The 24099-nt window shown below is 49.3% G+C and overlaps 1 protein-coding gene across 7 annotated transcripts in view; it reads right to left on the reverse strand.

Moving 5' to 3' along the window:
- Positions 1-24099, reverse strand: part of LOC147724882 (alanine aminotransferase 2) — a 1140553-nt gene that overhangs the window by 11522 nt on the left and 1104932 nt on the right. For 6 of the 7 annotated variants that reach the window (XM_086966412.1, XM_086966408.1, XM_086966411.1 and 3 more), the window contains one exon: positions 6196-6308. In XM_086966412.1, the coding sequence (XP_086822538.1) occupies positions 6196-6308 (113 nt within the window). Of the gene's footprint in view, positions 1-6191; positions 6309-24099 lie in introns of those variants that run through there. The other variant, XM_086966407.1, reaches the window with a different exon arrangement.

Below are 24099 nucleotides of genomic sequence, written 5' to 3' on the forward strand. Positions count from 1 at the left end.
GAAAGAGCAGCACTTCCGAAAGGGGTGCAGAGAGGGGATCCACAGCCTTTGCTGCGCACCATGCCACAAATCTATTCCACCGGCAGGCGTATACCGACTTAGTGGAGGGACGCCTGGCTGCCAGAATGATGTCACAGACTTCGGGAGGCAAGTCAAATGGCCTCAACTGCCGCCGCTCAATCTCCAAGCTTGTAGGTGGAGACTGGACAGGTTCGGGTGCAGGACCGTCCCCTGCTGCTGCGACAGAAGGTCCTCCCGAAGAGGCAGACGAATCGGGGGATCGACTGACATGCTGAGTAGCTCGGGATACCAGTATCTTCGAGCCCAGTCCGGAGCCACAAGGATAACTTGGGCCCGGTCGCGCTTGATCTTCTTCAGCACTCTGGGCAGAAGTGGTATAGGCGGAAAGGCGTACAACAGGCCGCAGCTCCACTCGCGACGAAAAGCGTCTCCGAGCGAGTGCCGCCTTGGAAACTCCAACGCGCAGAACTGCTGACATTGCGCGTTCTCTTCTGTGGCGAATAGATCTAACCAAGGCTCTCCCAACTGTCGAAAGAGACCTTGCGCCACGTCCGAGTTCAGACGCCATTCGTGATCCATCATGCACCGGCGGCTGAGTTCGTCCGCCCTGGCATTCAGAGAACCTGCCAGGTGTTGAACCACCAGAGTCACGCCCTGATGTTCCAGCCACTGCCAGAGGCGCAGAGCCTCCTGGCAAAGGGTCCACGACCCCACACCGCCCTGTTTGTTGCAGTACCACATGGCGGTGGTGTTGTCGGTGAACACTTGCACCACGCTCCCCCTGACAGAGGGGAGGAATGCCTTCAGTGCAAGACGAATCGCCCGCAGCTCCAGAAGGTTGATGTGGAGCCGGGACTCCGCCGGAGACCAGAGGCCTCTGATCTCCGCCTCTCCCATGTGGCCTCCCCAGCCCTGGAGGGACGCGTCCGTCACAACTACGTGCTCCGGCTGGGGTAGAGAGAGGGGTCTGCCACTGACCCAGTCGCGGTCCGTGAGCCACCACTGCAGTTGCTTCGCAGTGCCCTCCGAGATCAGGACATGATCGGACAGGTTGCCCTGATGCTGGGCCCACTGAAACTTCAGGTCCCACTGCAGAGCCCGCATCCGCCACCTGGCGTGACGCACCAGAAGGATGCAGGAGGCCATCAGTCCCAGAAGCCGCAGCGTCAACCTGACCGAGACCCGGGATAACGGCCCGAAGATAGGAATCAGAGCCTGAATATCCCGAACCCGCTGCTCGGGTGGGTAAACCCGAAACTGCGCCGAGTCGAGAACCGCTCCGATGAAGAGGAGCTTCTGAGAGGGACACAGGTGTGACTTCGGCACATTGATGGAGAACCCCAGCAAGTGCAGGAGGTCGGCCGTAGTCTGGAGGTGGCTGACGACTGTCTGGGGCGAGCCCGCCTTCAACAACCAGTCGTCGAGGTAGGGGAAGACTGATACCCCCTGCCTGCGCAGATGGGCTGCGACCACCGCCATCACCTTCGTGAACACCCGTGGGGCGCTGGTAAGGCCGAAGGGGAGCACGGTAAACTGAAAATGCTCTTGGCCTACCGTGAACCGCAGGTAACGCCGGTGGGCCGGCAGGACGGGGATGTGGAAATAGGCGTCCTGCAAGTCCAACGCTACCATCCAGTCTCCTGGGTCCAGGGCAGCCAGGACCTGAGCCAAAGTGAGCATCTTGAACTTCTCCGTCCGGAGGAAGCCGTTGACGTTCCGTAGGTCCAAGATAGGGCGTAGGCCCCCTTTGCCCTTCTTGGGTACCAGAAAGTAGTGGGAATAACAGCCACGTCCTACTTCTGGCCCAGGAACGCGCTCGATGGCCCTCTTGGCCAAGAGGGCCGAAACCTCCTCTTGCAGAAGTTGCAAGTGATCCCCCGACACACGGTGGTATTGAGGTGGCATGGATGGAGGGGAAGACTCGAAGGGGAGGGAGAAACCCCTTCGGACAATTTGCAGCACCCACCTGTCCGAAGTGACTGTATGCCAGTGGGAGAGGTGATGGCGAACCCTGCCTCCCACAGGCGTCACATGGGCCTGAAAGCTCGGACTAGGAAGGTTTTGAGGCGGGGGCTGCTGAGGGAGGTGTGGACTGGCCTCGCCGCTGGCCCCGACCACCGCCACGGCGGTTCCCACGGCCGCCACCGCGTTGCTGAACATTCTGCGGCGCGTGGCTGACGGTCCGTGGTGGGGCGCCCCTTCCGTGGCCACGAAAGGAGCGAAAGGCACCCGATTGCTGGCGTGGGGCCGCAAGGCCCAAGGACTTGGCCGTGGCCCTCGAGTCCTTAAAACGTTCCAGCGCATGGTCTGCCTTGTCGCCAAAGAGGCGACGGCCATCAAACGGCATGTCCAGGAGAGTGGCCTGGACATCGGCCGAGAAATTGGCGGACCTCAACCAGGCGTGGCGTCGAACCGCCACCGTCGTTGCCATCGCCCTGCCCAGTGAGTCCGTGGTATCCAGCCCACACCGGATAGAAAAGCGTGCCGCATCTCGGCCGTCCGCAAGGGTTTGGCTGAGTTTAGCCCTGACCTCCTCAGGGCATTGTGGCAGCACCTCCGCAACCGTGTCCCACAGAGTGTGGGTGTAGCGGCCCAAGAGACAGTTGGTGTTCACTGACCGGAGCCCTAGGCTCACAGACGAGAAGACCTTCTTCCCGAACTGCTCATATCTCTTGGATTCCCGATCGGGCGGGGCCGTCGGGAATGCGGTTTGGGAAGTGGAGGCCTGGATGACCAGGCTCTCGGGGGTGGGGTGGGTGGACAAAAAGCAAGGGTCGCCCGGTGCCGGGCGGTAGCGTCTGGCCACGTTCCTATCCACAGGGGGACCTGTGGCGGGCTTGGACCAAGTGCCCAGCAGAACGTCACACAAGGCCTCATTGAACGGCAGAAGGGGCTCCGCGGAGCCGGACTGCTGTTTGAGCACCTCAGTGAGGAGATTAGTCCTCACGGCCGCGACGGGGAGCTCAAGGTGTAGGGCCTTAGCTGCCTTCGTCAACACTACACTGTAAGCAGAACCCGCCTCCGAAGCCACAGTCGGGGGCGATGTAAATCCAGTGTCTGGCGATGTGTCAATACCACTGGCCTCCCCAAGCTCATATGTCCAGTCCTGATGAGACTGGCAATCACGTGCCAGAGGGTCCTCGGACCCCTCCCACTGCTCCTCGTCACCCGGCTCCTGGAGACCAGGATCAACAGCCAGGGCCTCCTCGTGGAGATAGAATTCTCCGAAGGTCGTCGGAATCGGCGCCCAGCGGCGCCCCTCCGACGCCTGAGGCGGACCGTAGGAAGCATTGGGGTCGGCAACCACTACGGCTGCCGGGGACGACACCTGAAGGGACGTCGCCGGTGAGGTCGTAGGGTCGACCGGCGAGGTCCCGGATCCGGAGCCGGATCCAGCGAGGTCGCGCGGCGCCGGGACCGAAGTCGCCAGCGGCGCCGGGGCCGAAGCACCCGACGTCGTCGGGGCCGAAGCGCCCGACCCGGAAGGACCTCCAGACGGAGCCGATCGGCCCGAAGGCGCCACGGGAACCGACTGAGGAGGGAGGGCCCTCATGGCCATGAGGTACCTCTCGACCTCCTCCTGCGACGCGCCGTGCCCAGGGACCCGAAGGTGTGGGGCAGGCGGCGACGCTTGCGACTCCCGCGGAGCCGCGTGGGCGGTGTCGCCCGAATCCCCGGTCGCATCGTGCGAGCGACGGGGCGGGTCGGAGGACCGATGGTGTCGCTCCGACCTCTCATGCCTCTTACCTGAGGACTTGGAACCAGACGATCGGTGACCACTCCCGGAACGTCGATGACTCCGACCTCGCGACCTGTCCCTCGACCTCCCGTGGGACCGGGACCGGGACCTGGAGCGGCGCGGGGCCGACTGCCTCAGCTCGAGACGCTTGCGGGACCGCTCCCGCCTAGCCTTCGACGTCAGGGCCCGGCAGTCGTCACAGGTTCGATCGTCGTGGTCGAGGCCTAAGCACTTCAGGCACCGGCGATGGGGGTCCGTGACCGACATGAGTCGGCCGCACTTCGAGCAAGGCTTGAACCCGGGCATCCCTGGCACCGATAGTCGAGAATCGACTAAGTAGAGGATCAAAAAAGATCAAAAAAGATTTCAGTCAAAAAGTGACTGGGGGTAGAGCTTCTTCCGGATCTGCGCTAGCTGGCGCGGAAAAAAGAAGAACTGACGTCAGCGCGCATGGGCGCCGTCTATATACTCCGATGACGTCATCCCGGCGCTCACGACGCCGACGACGGACGCGGAGCCGCAGACGACGCCTACCAGCGCGCAGGGGTATTGCTACGCAAAAATTTCCGGATCCAGTCTGACGCCTGGGGATATTCTAAGGTAAGGAATCTATCACTAACGTGTCTCTTTCAGATTGTTTTTTTGTGCCACTTTCAGATACGGCAAAAAAAAAGTTTACGCTTATTAAGGAATATGTGATAAAAGCATCTATAACTTCGTAAAATCCTCATTATTATTTTTTTTAATTCACGAAGATCACGTTTAAAAAAAAAACTTTGGACACCCATAATAAGAGGATGGAAGTGCTGATTATTTTTCTTCAGAAATGTCGCAAACATTCACGCCTCTTTCAATAGTTATTCGGAAACTGAACAGACGATCGCACCAAACCTCATCCGGAACCTACTTTGGCAGATTTTTATTCCATAGGTAATCCTGATCTCTCGGCTCTCCTGGAGGCCATTAATCTGGGCCCCTATTGGATCCCCTACCACCTGGAGTTTGGGAACAGTGAGTCCATTGCTAACCCCAGTTTGGGTTAATTTTCTTCACACCTCCATCTCTGGCTTGGAAGCATATTGTATAAATAAATGAGGTGGCCACCAGCTGTTTCGGGCTACTCAGCTGTTTGAGAAATATTTTGTGGCTATTACCCCCTCTACTCAAAGGATGATTGAGCAGGACTTGAGTACTTTCAGACTAGATTATGGCAATGTTCTTTAATTAGGTGCAACCAAATCCTCTGTGAATAGGCTTCAGATATTCAGAATGCAGCATCTCATCTTCTGTGCCACATTCTAAAATATTCTTTGGTTTTCCTCTTATTTATGGAATCTTCATTGGCTCGGTATTGATAACTATGACCAAAACCATGACTTATTCTGGACCTACCGAAGAATGTTTGTCCACCCATTTACATTGAGTCGTACTCCACTCTCAGGTAGTCCTAATTTTAGGTGATCCCCTGGGTGAAACTGTCAGCAAGGAGGGCACTCCTTTGCTTTTCTGGGTTCCAAACTGTGGATTTATCTTCCTCAGAAGATGCATGCATGTACATCATTTGATAAGTCTAGAAAGGTTTTGAAAATCTGGCTATTCTGATATCCATTCCCCAGTGGGACAGCCATGTGCATGAAAAATGAGAGTTGAATAGAATAGAACAGACTAGACTAGAAAATAAAATGTAAATTAGACATTTTTTTGAATGGACAGAGTGTAGAGTGGAAAAAAAATTGAAAAAGAAAGGCAGAAATATAGAAAAAACTGCACATGAGAACAGGAACAAAGATGGAAAAGCAAGCAGGAAATAATGTGGGGAAAGGGAGAATAAGAGAGTAGCATTAAAGGGACAAGCAAACCAGATAAGAATAATAAAAAAACTTAAAGCAATTAAAGAGGAAGAGCAGGGGAATTAAGAAAGAAAGTAAGTAGTAAAAGTGGGAAAATTAGAAAAGAGGAGACAGAATTAAGGTGAACAAGGACAGAAGAATGGAAGAAGTCATGAAGGCCTGAAAGAAATGCGAAGGAGGTATGAAAAAGATTAGAAAAGAGGGCAGTGCAGTTAGAGATTGGGTTGGAAACAAGACCATTTGTAGCTGAAACACCTAGAGCAGTGGGATCCAGGTCTGTACTTCTCAAAGTCATGTTTCCCTACCGAGGCAAAGGCATTAACATATTGAGAATGTACACAAAGTCTCCCTACAACCAAGCTCCCAGCTTTCACGAGGTTTCCTCAAATTATCTTGGGTAGAACCAATCTGAAGATTGGGGTATACATTCGTGTCTGTCGATCACCTACCTTTCAACTAACGCTTCGTAAGAGCATGCACAGTGGAGGCAGAGAGACAGCGGCCTGGAGGAGATAAAAGGGGAGCCAAAAGGCGGCTACCTTAGGATTCAAGGTGTGTGGCACCACCGAGTGCTGTGGAACTCACCTGAAGTGGTAGGTGCCGTCACGCTGCCCGAATCCGCTGCCTGGAACCACGCAGATCCCAGTGTGTTCCAGAAGCTTCATGCAGAAGAACATATCTGGAGCCTGACCTTGAGCCTGTGGACGAGAGGACAACTCTGCTTTAATGAATGTCCGCATTGGCCTTCAACCTTCCCAGTCAATGAGTACCTCAGCAACCCCGAGATACAGCCAATGAATGCAGCCGCATTATTGCAGAGAGGCCAGTGAGTGTAGCCCCAATACTGAAAGTCAGCCAATGAGTAAAGCCTCAAAGGATAGAGGCACCAGGACTGACATTCAACCAATCAGAGCAGCAGCAAAACAGTTGGGCAGCAAATGGGTCGAAATTCAAGACAGCCAATCGGTGTAGCAACAACACTGCTAGGTCGGCAACGGGTGCAACAGAATCACTGCCTGAAAACCGAGGAAAGCATCAGCAATACTGCTACTACCTATGGCCTGCAGCTCCATTAGCTACCTAAAGTACAGAAGTAGTGCTGTCGCACAACGAATGGCTACACCAGCACCAATCCGCGTCCAATGGGTGCTTCTGCAGCACCAGGGTGGAGTCAACAGGAAGAAAACAAGTTACTTACCTGTAACTACGGTTATCCAGTATTGGTATCTTTCATAGATTCACATGCCTGAACCATTCCCCGTCGTCGAGGCGGGAGTCCCACGGTAAAAATATATACAATAGCAGTGCCTAAAAACTTTCTTGTAGTACGCTGGAAAAGCCTAAAGGCCTAGCTAGGCCCAAAAACTTCGCAGCCTATCTACCTGATTATGTAAAAAGACCTGAAATAGTAGCCTCAGCCAATCAGCTGTTCTCACCCTCGAGGACCTTCCTAGCTCAGGCAGTTCTCCTCAGATTTTCCCAGCACAAGTGAGAATAAGTATCCATAAAACAGAACTGCCCTGCCGGGGAGGAGGGTGGGTGCATGTGAATTTATGAAAGATACCAATACTGGATAACCGTAGTTACAGGTAAGTAACTTGTTTTCTTATCCAGTATTGGGGTATCTTTCATAGATTCACATGCCTGAATCAGAGTAGCAAGCAGTGACATATCTGTCGTTAGAGGAAGGTGGGAGACAAAATAAATCGTATACACCCCCACACAACCTGGAAGGTTATAGAGCACAAACTTGTTTACATAACATATGCATCAAAAAACCTTCATAAAGTACATTACAGAATAGGACAGCGTTTGAAAAGATTAAAACATCATAATGAAATACATATGCTTAAAACAGTCAAAAGAAGAATAAGAGACTATAAAGAGTAACCTTAGTGAAGAAGATGCTGCAGCACCGCTTCCCCAACTGCGGTATCATCCTGAGTTGCCGACTGCAGACAGTAGTGCTTCGTAAAAGTGTGCACACTTTTCCACGTAGCAGCTTGGCAAATGTTCTCCAGCGTCACTCCAGCGAAAAGGGCAGTCGACGCTGACATTGTTCTGGTGGAATGCGCTTTAACCTTTCTTGTTAAAGGTTTGTTAGCTTTATCATGACAGAAGAGAATCGTAGATGACAACCATCTAGCTATAGTTGCCTTTGTTACAGCCTGACCCAAGGTGGCTTGACCATAAGCAACAAAAAGCTGATTAGATTTGCGTATGTCCTTTATTTTTTGAAGATAAAACTTCAGACACCGTTTCACATCTAGGGAATGTAAAACCTTCTCTGCCGGAGTTTTAGGATCCGGGAAGAAAGTCTTGAGCTTGACAGGTTGATTGATGTGGAATTGGGTCGGCACCTTTGGGGTAAATCTTGGGTTGGTTCTAAACATCACAAAGTCTCTAGAGAATTGTAAGAAAGGCTGTGCAATCGTGAAGGCCTGTATCTCACTGACTCTGCGGGCTGAGGTGAGAGCCAGTAAGATAGCCACTTTCCAAGTTAGAAACTTTAGCTCCGCCTTGTGAATAGGTTCAAAAGGCCTTTTTAGAAGTTGGGACAAAACAATATTGAGATCCCACTCAGGAGGAGGAGGCCGAACTGGAGGAAAAGCTCGGAATATCCCTTTAAGGAATTGTTTGATCAAAGACGATGAACATAAAGATGGTTTGTTGGAAGTCGTTCTGAATCTGGATATTGCCGCCAGATGTACCTTAATGGACAAGAAAACCAGTCCTGCCCTAGCTAAGGACAGTAGATAAGGAAGGATGTCCTCAGGTGGAGCTTGGAGTGGATGAACTTTATTTTCTCCACACCAGGAACAGAATAGTTTCCACTTAAAACGATATGTCTTGATGGTACTTTGGGCACGGGCCTGTGATAAGATCGCCCTGCAGTCTGAGGAGATGTTAAGATCCTTGAACTCTAAGAAGTCAGGAGCCAGGCATGCAAGTGCAGTGACTGAGTATCCGGGTGTCAGATCTGACCCCTTTCTCTTGTTAACATTGACACAGTCGGCTTGAGACGAAGTGGAAGCTGCTGAGAGAGTAAAAGGAGTTCCTGAAACCAATACTGCCTTGGCCAACGGGGAGCAATGAGGATGAGAGTGCAATGCTCCCTCTTCATCTTTTGTAGTACTTTCGGAATGAGCGGGACCGGAGGATAAGTGTATGCAAATATCCCGGACCATCTCATCAAAAGGGCATTTCCCCTTGATCCCTGTTGAGGAAACCTGCTGGCACAAAATAGGCATTTGCTGTTCTGTTGCGTGGCAAACAGATCCAGTGTTGGTGTTCCCCATGTTTGAAAGCTCTTCTCCACTTGATGTTGCTCGAGTTCCCATTCGTGACAGCCTGTGAAAGCCCTGCTGAGGTTGTCGGCTAGAGAGTTCTGGACACCTTGTACATGCTCTGCTCTGAGGGATATGCCATGGAGTATGGCCCATTCCCATATTTCTTGAGCTTCCAGCGACAGGGTGAGAAATTTCGTTCCCCCTAGTTTGTTTATATAATACATGCTGGTGGTATTGTCCGTGCGCACCAGCACTGACGAATTCGCAATCCTTGGAAGGAAGGCTTGTAGGGATAGGAAAATGGCTCTCAGCTCCAGGCTGTTGATGTGCTTCTGCCGGTACTGATGAGACCACCGCCCTTGAATCTGAAGATCCTGGAGGTGACCTCCCCAACCTTCCATGGAAGCGTCTGTTGTCAGAATGAACTCTGGTATGTCGTGGAGAAATGTGAGGCCCGGCGACAAATTGTGCGCCTTCGACCACCAAAGAAGGGCTTGCTTTATCTTGAATGTTACTTTGATGCGGTCGTCGAACGTTCCGTCGACTTGCCTCCACTGTCGAAGTAATTCCTCCTGCAGCGGCCTCATTCTGAGTCTCGCCATAGGGATGAGGCTGATTGCAGAAGAGCACATCCCTAGAAGGAAAGCAAATGTTCGAACCGAAAGTGACCTTCTTATTTGTTTTGCCAGCTTTAGCAGTTTGTTTTGCCGCTCCTGAGTCAAGAACGCTTTACACTGGCATGTGTCCAACACTGCTCCCAGAAAGGTCAACTGTTGGTGAGGTTGAAGCTAAGATTTGTTCGAATTGAGGGTCAGTCCCAGATTTGAGAATAGGGAGAGGGAACTCTTGACCGCCTCCATCGTGGAATTTCTTGATGGTCCTTTTAGTAGCCAGTCGTCGAGGTATGGGAAAACTTGACGTGACGTCAGCATGGCCGCCACCAGGGCTAAACATTTGGTAAATATTCTTGGCGCCGATTTCAGGCCGAATGGAAGCCCTTTGCATTGAAAATGGACGCCAGCCACTGCAAACCTTAGGTACTTGCGGTGTTTTGGGTGAATAGGGATGTGGATGTAGGCGTCTTCCAGATCCAGAGAAGCCATAAAGTCCCCTTTGTTGAGACAATGCAGAATGTCTGTTAGCGTTACCATGCGAAAACTGTGTTTCTTCAGATATTTGTTGAGTTTGCGCAGATCTAATATTGGACGCCACTCTCCTGAATTTTTCTCTACGAGGAAAAAGCGAGAATAAAATCCTTTCCCTTTCTGAGAGGCAGGAACTCGTTCTATCGCATTCTTGTGTAGCATCTTTAAGGCCTCTTTGAATAGTAAGTGAAGACGAGGGGGACCCTTGGGCGGCGCTGTTGGTGGTTTCTGTAAAAACTCCAGAGTGTATACATTCCTGACAAGATCTAGAACCCACTGATCCGAAGTTATTTTCCGCCACTGTTGGTAAAAGGCGGAAAATTTGGCGCCCACGGGAAGGGGAGGATGAATGACTAGCGTCCAGCAAAGCTCATTGGCACTTGTTGGAATCACGCCCTTGATTGTTTGAGCGCCGTTTCCCTCCTTGACGAGAGAAACTACCAGAGGCAGGTTGTCTGTAGGATGATTGATAGTACGGTTGTTTGTACTGGGACTGGTACGGTCGATTTTGCTGGTTGGAATAATTTCCTCTGGAAGAGTAACCACGGCCTCTTGCTCCTTTAAAGGACCCTCTCTTGTATTGTAGGGTACCTACTGATTTGGAAGTGTCCGTATCCGTTATTGCCAGTAAAGCGTCATCGATGTGTTTTCCAAAAAGTGAATCCCCATCGTACGCCATGTCCAAGATCTTCGTTTGGACCTCAGGTCTGAAGGTGGTAGCCTTGAGCCAACCTTGGCGTCTAAGGACTGCTGCTCCCGCCAATTGCCTAAAGTTAGTGTTCGAAATATCAAGGGCACAATCAATGATTTCCGAAGCCGCCCTTTCTCCCTCAAGTACGATTCTGCGTACCTCCTGTTGACGATCCTCAGGGATCAGATCAAGGAACTCAGACAGATCTGACCACATCTGTCTATCATAACGGGCCAGAATTGCTAGCGAATTAGCTGCCTTAATGGAGGCTGCTGCATTTGCAGAGAACTTCTTCCCTATTGCATCCAGTCTCCTGCCTTCCTTGTCAGGTGGCGTTGAAATAGGAGTTGAAGGGTTCTTGGACCTCTGTTGTGCTGCCTGAGATATGACCGAGTCCGGTCGAGGGTGTCCTATTAAGCAAGATGGAGTATCAGGTGGAGCTCGATACTTCTTCTCAATTCTTGGAAGGACTGCCAGAATGGAAGCAGGCGTTTTCATGATGTTGAGGCCCTCTTTCCATATGTATTTAATAATAGGGATAGCTCTGGTTACTCTGCGATACCCCTCTTTAAAGTCATGCAAAAAGCAGTCAGACTGCTCAACTGTGACAGACAATTCAAATCTATTAGCCGCACGGCGCATAATATTATGAAATCCCCCAATATCCTCAGGCAGGATTTGGTGGGCGTGGAACAGGCGGTGAAGGCATGGGAATGACATAATCATCCCACGGATCCGTAGGTGTATGATCCGGCAACTCGCCCTCTTCCCTGCCGTCATCCTCATCATGAGAAGAGGTATCCGTGTCAACTTGGGGTGTAGGGCCAGTGTCCTGCCTTGGTGACAATGACGCTTGTGGCGAAGGAGGCCTTGGCATGTCAACTGGGACAGTCGGCACAGAAGGTGCAACTGGAGCTGGAGGAAATCTCTGGCGATAGTCTGCCAGCATAGCTTGTAAGTCTTGAATTAAAGTAGGTGGTAGATGACTTGTGTCTTCTGAACGAGGGGTCTGGTATGGGGCGAATGGTATGGCATTAACAAATCTTCATTCGCATAATGCTCCTGGTCATCGTACTCATCCTCCTCCTGATACTTGATATTCAATTGTGAAGGGTGACTGGCAACCCCAAAAGGTCCCTCATCCTCTTCACCGTCATCCGAATCTTCGTCCACATATGTCTCCAAAAGATGGGATGGTAAGAGTGGAGAAATGTGAGAGTAGTCTCTCTGATAAGTTTTCATCTGAAAATGGGTATATTGCATCCTTTTCGGAGGTGTGCTGTGCAGCAGATGAGCTGATGTCAATGCTCTCATATAAGTTGATGACCATGAACCTGTTGTCATTGGAATTGCCGATGACATTTCCGTCAACGGAGCTGTCGTCGACGGTATTGATGTTGCCGTCGACGAGACCGTCGATGATGTCTTCATCGACGAACTCTTCGTCGACGAGGTCGTCAATGGTGTCTTCGTCGACGAGTCCTTCGTCGACGAGGCCGTCGATGGCGTCTTCGTCGACGAGTCCTTCGTCGACGAGGCCGTCGATGGTGTCATCGTCGACTAGGCCGTCGAAGGTGTCTTCGTCGACGAGTCCTTCGTCGACGAGGCCGTCGATGGTGTCTTCATCAACGAGACCTTAGTCGACGAGGCCGATGACGTCTTCGTCGACGGAACGGTCGTCGACGGGCCTGTTGATTTCGTCGACGGGGCCTTCGTCGACATGGCTGAAGGGATCTTCGTCGACGGAGCCGTCGACGACGGGACAGTCGACGATGATTTCGACGGCAACTGGCCCTTAGTCGAGCAAGGCTTCACAGGCGACGACAACATTTTAGCAGACACCAGAGGAGAAGTAATAGCCGAAGTGGTGACCGTAGCAGAAGAAGTGGAAGAAGTAGAAGTCAAAGTAGTAGTATGAATAGACACCAGAGAAACAGTCTTAGTCTGGGTTGTACTCACTGTGGACGGTCCTGAAGGAGACGATGCACTCTTTGAGGGTTCTGAGACTCTTTGAGAGGGTTTAAGTTTTTTCTTCCTCTCAGGAGAACAGCTCTCTCTGGATCTGGCTCTCTTGCTGGAGGTAGAGGCCTTGTCCTCATCATCTGTGGAAGATGATTTTAACCACAAAAGAACCCTTGCCTCTCTATCCCCGATAGTTTTTGATGGGAAGGTACGGCAAATTCTACAATACTTCACAACATGTGAGGGGTGCAGACAATAAATGCAGTCAGAGTGCTGGTCGTCCACATGGACGCTCTTCTTATAGCAAGTTCCACAAGCCTTAGAAGAGCCTTCTTTTCAGACATTTTGAAGAGAAAAAGACAAAAACTGAGTAGGCACTCAGGGAGACTCCCTTACACACGAAGTGCGGTGTAAAATCTGAGGAGAACTGCCTGAGCTAGGAAGGTTTTAGAGGGTGAGGGCAGCTGATTGGCTGAGGCTACTATTTCAGGTCTTTTTACATAATGAGGTTGATAGGCTGCTAAGTTTTTGGGCCTAGCTAAGCCTTTAGGCTTTTCCAGCCTACTACAAGAAAGTTTTTAGGCACTGCTATTGTATATATTTTTACCGTGGGACTCCCGCCTCGACGACGGGGAATGATTCAGGCATGTGAATCTATGAAAGATACCCCAATACTGGATAACATCAGTTTCCCCAGCCAGCACTCACAGTAGCTTTCAATGTGTGCAGGAACCAATGACAACAGAGAGATCACACGCTCAACAGAGAACAGAACACAAATGCATCTGAACCTTGGGCAAGGAAGCCCCCCCACAAGTGCAGGAACCAACACCTAGTTTCTCAACCCATAGCGTGCCATGTTGGTCATTGTGGGTTTCACTAAGTGTATGTCTACTGGAAGGTGCTGGGATTGTGTGGAGCCAGAGGGCGTGATGAAAGTACTCTTCATTCCATGGAAGGGGAGTCTCAGGCAGGCACCAGCATCACCATCAGAACTATCGGGCACTTTACTCATTCATCCTTGGAGCTCTGGGTGAGCTCCATCAGTACCTTACTAATGCCTTCTAAGCGCGCTGGGTGAGTCCGGTTCTATTCAACATCAACAAGGAAACTTCGCAGTATGGTCTGGAAAGTGAGCGAGCCCAGCTACACTCAAGATCACCAGATACTTACCAAAGCATCCTCTAAAGACTGGCTAAGCTCACCTCTCTCCAGTGCCACAGTAACATACCACGCATCCTCAGAACACTGGGTGGGCCCAGCATCCTCCACCATCATCATTAATCTACCACAGCTTCCTCAGAGCAATGAGTGGGCCCAGCTCCCTCCAGCATCACCAGTAACGTATTACATCATCCTTAGAACACTGAGTGGGACCAGCTCCCTCCACCATCACCAGTAATTTCTTACATGATCTTCAGAACACTGGGCAGTCCCAGCTCCCTCCAGCATCACCAATAACTTTTTACAGTACAAAAGGGGGTGGTGATGGACGGAGCATCTGAATCAATCAAACACTCACACCCAGTCAAAAGATCTGGGTTTGATCCATCACCGTTCTTTAGCCCACTCTGCCACCCCAGTTCAGACATGGCTATATGCAAATCAGTCTGACCCTGTGCCTCATGGAAACAGTCCAGCCCGAACTGCCAAGCCATGTCTTCCCTGGACCGGAAACAAGCTTCCGAGGACCGGTTTCTGGCATTCCAGCCGTCTTCCGTCCGGCTTGCTTGAATCCAGTGGCAAAGTGAGCAAGGGACTCACGTCTGAGCATACCCTGCCACACTTGTGGCGGCCAAAAGCGGTACAAAAGGGGGTGGTGATGGACGGAGCATCTGAATCAATCAAATTAAAACCTTTATTTTCGGTATGCGCAGTACACAGCGTCTGCCTACAACCCAACGGGCCGGCCGCTATGACAGTTAACATCCTAATTTCGCATATTTGAGGCAACATATTCAAGCATGAAAATCAGCAACTTATCAGTGTTTAGGCGCATATAGGAGGATAAGCTAAGGATGAGTTAGGTTTCATTTTAAAATTTTGGTGAAAAACATCTAACAAAACAAACCACACAAACACATGGCTAAGAGCGATACTAGGGGCTCGAGTAGAGAGGGCAAGGGAACCAATCTCCAGAGAATAGTGTGACTTATGTTCAGGGACGGGGGAGGGGTAGACAGCACGATGAATAAAAATGCATCATATACAAACATCCGGAACGCCAACTACGGTGACAATGTGACATCAGTGGTATAATCAAATGGTGGAGTGCAAATATTCCCACGATATGCATTCCACTGGGACCAAATCTTGCCCCATTTCTTAGGCCGGCCCCGAGCTACATAGACCGTCTTCTCCCTAAACATGCACCAGTCCATGTTTTCCTTCCAAGCAGTTATCACAGGTGGCCTATGGGAGCCCCAGAGTTGAGCAATATCCCTCTTGGCAATCATATTACCAAGAGTGATCCAAAAAGTCTGAGCAGCAGTACAATCTGTGGGCTCCCAGACGTTGAGCAAGCATCGTAGGGCCTCAGGCAAGAGAGAGACCCCGGTGACCCTTTCCATAATTGCATGCACTCTAGACCAAAAAGCGGACACCACAGGACATTCCCAAATGATATGTAAAAAAGTACCATTCAGGCCACAGCCGCGCTTACACAACCCATCAATCGAGTAACCCATCCGCACCAGTCATATATACTCGGTGAAGGATCTTCAGCTGCACAAAACGAAGGCGAGCTAGAATGGCCACCTCCTTAGGGAAGGAGACGGCCATTTGCCAATCCTCGTCATCGAGTTCCAGACCGTCTGCGGTCCACGAAGCCCTGAGTCACACAAGGAGATCTGCCCTGTTATTAATAAGCTTTTTATATATCAGAGAGATTGTACTGTCTGGCACATGGCCATCCAGAATCCGATCCTCAAGCGGCAACGACTGAGGAATCTCCGTCCCCGGAGGGAAAACAGAAATTAAGGCGTGTCGCACCTGAAGGTACCGAAAGTACTCCTTATCACCAAGTTCGGTGAAGGATCTTCAGCTGCACAAAACGAAGGCGGGCTAGAATGGCCACCTCCTTAGGGAAGGAGACGGCCATTTGCCAATCCTCGTCATCGAGTTCCAGACCGTCTGCGGTCCACGAAGCCCTGAGTCACACACGGAGATCTGACCTGTTATTAATAAGCTTTTTATATATCAGAGAGATTGTACTGTCTGGCACATGGCCATCCAGAATCCGATCCTCAAGCGGCAACGACTGAGGAATCTCCGTCCCCGGAGGGAAAACAGAAATTAAGGCGTGTCGCACCTGAAGGTACCGAAAGTACTCCTTATCACCAAGTTCATATTCCACCTTAAGAGCTTCAAAGGACTTAACAGCGCCCTTGGACCAGAGATCCTCCACCTTACTTATACCAATCGTGTCCCATTTATCAAACCCTTTCGTTCACCACAAGCTACCCAATCTGTCCGAATCATACAACGGCGTCATTCGTGTCAACCTTTCGCCCCATCCCGTAGCAACATTCGCATCCCTCCACACTCGCACAGCACATTTCGTGGGCCCAGTCAGGGTGCGGAATGGCTCCTTGGAGTACAAAGCCCTGTTGAAATTCCCACCCGGCAGGAGGAGCTTGTCCATCGCAAAGGCAGGAGCAGGATCAGGGGAATAAGTTACATGGTTAACCGCGCTCAACTGGGAAGCCCAGTAGTAGCGCCTGATGTCCGGGAGGGCAATGCCGCCATCGTACCATGGCAAAGTGAGTTTGGATAAGGAGATACGCGCTCGCCCATCCCAGATCAATTGTCTCTGAAGACTCTCGACCGCACGGAAATACCCGGAGGGTATAGGATCGAAAAAGTTTTGCAGTGCGTACAAGAATCTAGGGAGCGACATCATCTTAAAAAGAGCCGCACGCCCCAATGGGGATAGGGTCAGGCGGCGCCACCGCTGGACATCCAGTTTAAGACGCCGGAGGGGAGCATACAAGTTGCGGTCATAGCGGACTGAGGAGTCCAAGGAGACATGAATCCCCAGGTACTTGAACCCAGTCCCAACCACCTGGATCGGGAATCTACGAGGCAGCGGAGGGAGCTCCCCTGCCAGAACATAAACGCAGGATTTAGTCCAGTTAATGACGAGGCCCGAATTCTTCCCAAAGGAGGTGAGGACGTCAAAAAGCACATTGAGTGACTTCTGGGGAGAGGTGAAGTAAAGAAGAATGTCATCGGCGTATAGCGAGAGACAGTCCTCAAGATCAGGGGCCCACCGGATGCCCCTAATCGAGGGTTCCCACTGAAGCCACTCTTCCAGCGGTTCCAGCGCTAGGGCAAAAAGTAAGGAGAGAGCGGACAACCCTGTCGGGTGCCACGCCCAAGTGGAAACGAACCAGACACCCTGCCATTTACCACAACCTGGGCCAGTGGTTGTGCGTAAAGGAGTTTAACCCAGGCAATAAAATTGGGGCCGAAACCGAACTTCGAGAGAGACGCCCAAAGATAGGGCCACTCGATGGTGTCAAAAGCCATTGTGGCATCAAGAGAAGCCAAGCTGGCGGGTTCGGTCAGCGACGCAGCTCTCGCGAGAACGCCATGAAGCCTCCGAAGATTAAGTGCAGTGTTTCGGTGCGGAATAAAACCGGATTGATCCGGATGAATCAGGTCGCAGATGACCGTTAGCAGACGGGTAGCAAGCACTTTAGCCAGTATCTTAGGTTCCGCGTTAAGCAAAGAAATGGGGCGATAGGAAGTGCATCGGTCACAAGGTTTACCATCCTTGTGTATGACAACAATAGTGGCCAAGCGCTGATCAAGGGGAAGGAGGCCAGTTTCAAAGGCCTCTGAACATATTGCGCAAGTATGCCGCCATCTTGTCAGGACGCAACTTGTAGAGCTCGATGGGCAGACCATTAGGCCCCATAGCCTTACCAGATCGAAGGGATCATATAGCAGTAGCGACCTCATCCACAGACAAAGGCGCTTCCATAATAGATGAATGTCTGACAAAATATCGAAATCAAAAATATCAAAATACAAAAATATCGGAACAAAAATATCGAAGTCAAAAATATAGGAATCCTATCCCTAACAAGGTAAGTACAAAAATATCGAAAATAAAATATAGAATGACAAAAATATCGCTTTTTGTAAAATATCGTTTTTTTTATATATAAAAATGTAATATTAACAAAATAATACTTATAAATGTAATAAACATATTTAAAAAAGTACTATAATATTTATAATTAATACATAATGTAATACAAATTAATATGAATAAATATATAATACATAATATATTTTTCATTAATAATAACTCTAAATTAATTATTGTCATAACTTAAAAACAAATAAAAATGTAATAAATTACTAATACATTTATTTACATAAAAAATTCACATAAATAACAATTAATAACAACATAATACTAATAAAAAAGCTAAATACATTTTAGATAGCGTATGAGTAAAAATTACTATTCCCACTCCAGAGAGTGCGACAGTAGGGAAAGTGTTGGATAGCGTAGCAGTAACAATTACTATTCCCACTCCAGAGAGTGCAACAGTAGGGAAAGTGTTGGATAGCGTAGGGTTAAAAATTACTATTCCAACTCCAGAGAGTGCAACAGTAGGGAAAGTGTTGGATAGCGTAGGGGTAACTATTACTATTCCTACTCCAGAGAGTGCAACAGTAGGGAAAGTTTTGGATAGCGTAGGGTTAAAAATTACTATTCCAACTCCAGAGAGTGCAACAGTAGGGAAAGTGTTGGATAGCTTTGGGGTAACAATTACTATTCCAACTCCAGAGAGTGCAACAGTAGGGAAAGTGTTGGATAGCGTAGGGGTAAAAATTACTATTTCCACTCCAGAGAGTGCAACAGTAGGGAAAGTGTTGGATAGCGTAGGGGTAACAATTACTATTCCAACTCCAGAGAGTGCAACAGTAGGGAAAGTGTTGGATAGCGTAGGATTAAATATTACTATTCTAACTCCAGAGAGTGCAACAGTAGGGAAAGTGTTGGATCGCGTAGGGGTAACAATTACTATTCCAACTCCAGAGAGTGCAACAGTAGGGAAAGTGTTGGATAGCGTAGGGGTAACAAATACTATTCCCACTCCAGAGAGTGCAACAGTAGGGAAAGTGTTGGATAGCGTAGGGGTAACAATTACTATTCCAACTCCAGAGAGTGCAACAGTAGGGAAAGTGTTGGATAGCGTAGGGGTAACAATTACTATTCCAACTCCAGAGAGTGCAACAGTAGGGAAAGTGTTGGATAGCGTAGGGGTTTAAATTACATACTTATAAATTACATCTATCAATTAATTAATTATTTAAAATTAATTACCAATTAATTACATGTATTTAACAATTAATAAAAATAAATGTATGCTTCCTACTAATTAATAATTAATTCTACATAATGGAATTACTTCCCACCCTATTCCCCTATAAACCCATAACCCGCTACAGAACATATTTATCAATTAATTAAAATTAATTACCAAAATAATTAAATATAATTACCAATTAATTTTAATTAATGTATGATTCCTACTAATTATTAATTATTTAAACATTATTACATTACTTCCAACCCTATTCCCCTATAAACCCATAACCCGCTACAGAACATATTTATCAATTAATCAATTAATTAAAATTATTTACAAATAATTCTCAATTAATTAATTAATATTTCCTACTAATTAATAATTAATTTAACATAATTAAATTACTTCCCACCCCATTCCCCTATAAACCCATAACCCGCTACAGAACATATTTATCAATTAATCAATTATAATTATTTAAAAATTAATTCTCAATTAATTAATAATTCCTACTAATTAATAATTAATTTAACATAATTAAATTACTTCCCACCCTATTCCCCTATAAACCCACAAACCGCTACAGTACTAAAAGACAATATTTAATTAAATTACATTAAAAATAAATATTAAAACATAATACTATATAATATACACAAAATGTATTTAAAAATCGATATTAGTAACATCGAAATTATTTATTTCGATATTATTAACATCGATATTTAAAACGTCGATATTACTAATATCATACTAATATCGATATTAAGACTGTCGATATTACTTACCTTCTATATTATGTCCCATCGATATTTAAACTTCGATATAATTGTATTTCGAAATTTAAATCTCGATATTTTGTCTGTGTACCATAATAGATCTGTCCTCATCCGAGATACAGGGTAGCGCAATATCACGCAGGAGCAAACGGGAATCACACTCATCCCTATCGCTCACCGATCGGTAAACCGTCTGGAAGTGATCCACAAAGCAGTCCACAATCTCACCTGGGTCAGACATGCGCTCACCATTCAACCGTTCAATCACCGGCACCACACGGCTCGCTTTCTCAGATTTATCTAACCACGCCAGAAGCTTACTCGCCTTGTCACCCACATCATACAGTCTGCCCAACTGGTTCCGCTACATGACTTTGGCAGCGTCGGTCACCAGGGCTCTATAGTCCGCCTGCTTCAGCGCCAAGGAGTGTAAGACTGCAGGAGTATCATTGCCGCCCAATTCACTTTCAAGCGAAGTAATTTCATCCTCGAGGCGCACTAAGTCCTCCTGCTTAGGCTTCTGATTGGCAGCAATCAGTGACAGTGCAGAGCCCCTTATAAGTTTTAAAGGCCTCCCACAAGGATACAGACGAAGAAACAGACCCCACATTTTCGTTAAAATAACAATCAATGGCCTTGATAAGCTCGGAGCGCATCTTAGGATTTCGTAGGTGCCAAGGATGAATAGGGGCAATCCTGCTCTCACTGCACAAACCCACCGAGACCCCGAGCAACAAGGGTGAATGATCAGAAATACCCCTAGGAAGATGGCGGATTTCACGCACCGAAGGAGTGTGGGCGGACAGCATTAAAAAGTAGTCAATCCTAGAGAGGCTACCATGTGCTCCAGAGTGGAACGTATACTGCAATTGCGAGGGGTGTAGCATCCGCCAAACATCTACCAATCCAAAGGTCTCCAGCTGTTCAGAAAGCCATAGCTGAGAAGCCGGCAGGACCCTGGGGGAAAATCGGTCACAATCACCAGAGACCACTGAATTGAAATCCCCACCCAATACAAGGAGACCGTCTGGGAGCCCTAGCAGAGTCCGTCCCAGGTCGGCATAGGTGGTAGCTTGAAGACCCGGGGGAACGTAAATACTAACGATTGTGAGCACCTTCCCCTCCCACCGCCCGGAGACCGCTGCGTACCGACCCCTGTCATCAAGTGTGACTTCGTCTATTTCAAAGGGCAGGGAGGATTTAATCATTATGCCGACCCCTCTCGAGCCGGATGTGAATCCAGCATGTGCTACCAATCTATAGCCGCGTCTATCCAGGGCCCTGCACGCATTCCCTATCAAATGCGTCTCCTGTAACAGGACAATGTCAGGGGATTGACGTCTAAGAAACTGGAGAACAACGCCACGTTTTATCTGGTCACCCAGACCATTAACGTTCCAAGACAACAATTTCAGATCACCACCCCCCATCCCCGCAAAGCACCACAACCCCCCCCCCCCCTCCGTACCCAAGAGTAGCAGGAAACAGCAATACTCATTGTGCCATGTGAAAAGAACAAATACAAAAACAAAAACAACCCCCCCTCCACCCCCAAACAACTGCCCGTTACAACACCCCCCACCCTGCACCCCTGCGTACGACTAAAAAGCCACCCCAATCTGCAGTGTGCCTGTCGCCCCTTCATAATACACTACACAAAGAACCCCAGAGTAGGAAAAGAGAGACTGCCCCACCCCGCACCACCCTCGGGCCTATAGCAACAATGAACAAATAATAGCAAAACTCAGTCGGTGAATGCGAACCACAACCAGACACCAAGAACCAAAATGTCACTCCTGTGCTGATGCACCTCCGTCCGTACCACCAGGGCCTCCGCTCCCATCGTCCATCTTCGGCAGCGAGTCTAGCCAGTCGCCAGCACTGTCCGGTTGGTCAAAAAAGAAAGTACGCTCCTGGTACTCGACACGAAGTCGAGCTGCATACTTGAGAGCCAAGTCCCGCAAGTGCCGTTTCACCCCCTGGAATCCCATCCGCTGTCGCTGGACTTGAGGAGTAAAATCAGGATATATGGAAACTGAACTGTTCTCGTACTTCAAAGGGCCGCGCCTACGTGAAGCCTGGAGGAAAGCGTCCCGATCCCGAAAGTGGAAGAGCCTAGCGATAATAGGCCTCAGGGGGGCCCCCGGTTTAGTCTGTCCACCCGGGAAACGGTATGCACGCTCAACCGCGAAGAACTTACTAAGTCCGGCAGGAGCGAGATGAGTGACGATTAGATCCTCCACAAGTAGGTCAACAGTAGTGGCACCGTGGCTCTCCGGCACCCCGACGAAGCGAATGTTGTTACGCCGGTTCCTGTTTTCATACTTGTCCAGACGTCTGGCCATCATATCATGCGACGATCGCAGGTTGCCAATCTCCGACTGCGCATCCGCCATATCAGTAACAAGACTGGAGGCCTTAAGGTCCAAGGCTTTGACCCTCTCGTTGGTCTTAGCCAAGTCTGCTCTAATAAGGGTAACATCAATGGCCACCGTGTCGATCTTGGAGACAATGGCCTCGTATTGTAGCCCCATATCAGTCTTCACCCCAGTGATGGCACACATTAGATCCTGGAGTGAGACCTCCGATGACGCCACAAGGTCCGTCCTTGGGTCTTCAAGACTACGGCCAGCACCACCGGGGGAACCCTTTGGTTTTGTATATCGGTCCATAACGTTAGTTTGGATGGATCCCCCACGGGTCGGCACCTTCGTCTTGCGCTTCTCGGCCTCAGGTTTGGTCTGGGCCAGGTTTGGTCTGGACCTGGTGTAAATGGCAGATATCGTTGGGCCGCCAAAGCAAAGTTTCTGTCCAAAATCGTAGCTGGTGAGACCAGCGATATGGCCGGAAAGCACAGCGGGTCAGGCCACCGCAGTTCGAGATCAGGAGCGCTTCCAGAACAGTCAATTAGGAGGTTGAGGAGAAACCGAAACTGAAAGTGACAATGGCACCGGTGGAAAGGATGTCCCTTGACCGCTGTTGTTAACTTGGGTCTCGGTCAGCCCGAGCAGTAGAGACCCCGGTCCCGTCCGGGGGCAGGCCAGAAAGTTGAAGACGATGTAAAAACGGTTCCTGAAGTCAGATTTCAGTTCTTGGAAGTATATTAGGATCAGAGAGAGTAGAACTTCGAAAGCCCATATAGGAATTCAGGATATTACAAGGATATTTGCAAGAGGGCGGCGCGGGTCTCGGGAGCCCTCTGCTCTCGCGAGCATCTTGGATGCCCGCGTAGCTCCTCCTCCCACCAGTAACTTTTACAGCATCCTTAGAACACTGGATGTACCCAGCTCCCTCCAGCATCACCAGTAACTTATTACAGCATCTTAAGAACACTGGATGTACCCAGCTCCCTCCAGCATCACCAGTAAGTTATTACAGCATCCTTAGAACACTGGATATGCCCAGCTCCCTTCAGCACCACCAGTAATTTATTACACGCTCTTCAGAACACTGGATGTGCCCACTCCATCCAGCATCACCAGTAACTTATTACAGCATCCTTAGAACACTGGATGTGCCTAGCTCCATCCAGCATCACCAGTAACTTATTACAGCATCTTTAGAGCACTGGATGTTCCCAGCTCTCTCCAGCATCACCAGTAACGTATTACAGCATCTTTAGAACACTGGATGTGCCCAGCTCCCTCTAGCATCACCAGTAACTTATTACAGCATCCTTAGAACACTGGATGGGCCCAGCTCCCTCCACCATCACCAGTAACTTATTACAGCATCCTTAGGACACTGGATATGCCCAGCTCCCTCCAGCATCACCAGTAATTTATTACATGCTTTTCAGAACACTCTGTAGTCCCAGCTCCCTCCAGCATCACCAGTAACTTATTACAGCATCCTTAGAACACTGGATATGCCAAGCTCCCTCCAGCATCACCAGTAATTTATTACATGATTTTCAGAACACTCGATAGTCCCAGCTCCCTCCAGCATCATCAGTAACTTATTACAGCATCCTTAAAACACTGAATATGCCCAGCTCTCTCCAGCACCACCAGTACTTTATTACACGCTCTTCAGAACACTGGATGTGCCCACTCCATCCAGCATCACCAGTAACTTATTACAGCCTCCTTAGAACACTGGGTGGGCCCAGCCCCCTCCACCATCACCAGTAATATATTACATGATCTTCAGAACCCTGGGTGGTCCCAGCTACCTCCAGCATCACCAGTACCTTATTACAGCATCCTTAGAACTTCAGAACACAGGGAGGGCCCAGCACCCTATGCCATCACCGGTAACTCGCTACAGCTTCCTCAGAAGAATGGGTAC

Source organism: Lissotriton vulgaris, chromosome 4_1 (assembly GCF_964263255.1).
Source record: "Lissotriton vulgaris chromosome 4_1, aLisVul1.2, whole genome shotgun sequence".
NCBI lineage: Eukaryota > Metazoa > Chordata > Amphibia > Caudata > Salamandridae > Lissotriton > Lissotriton vulgaris.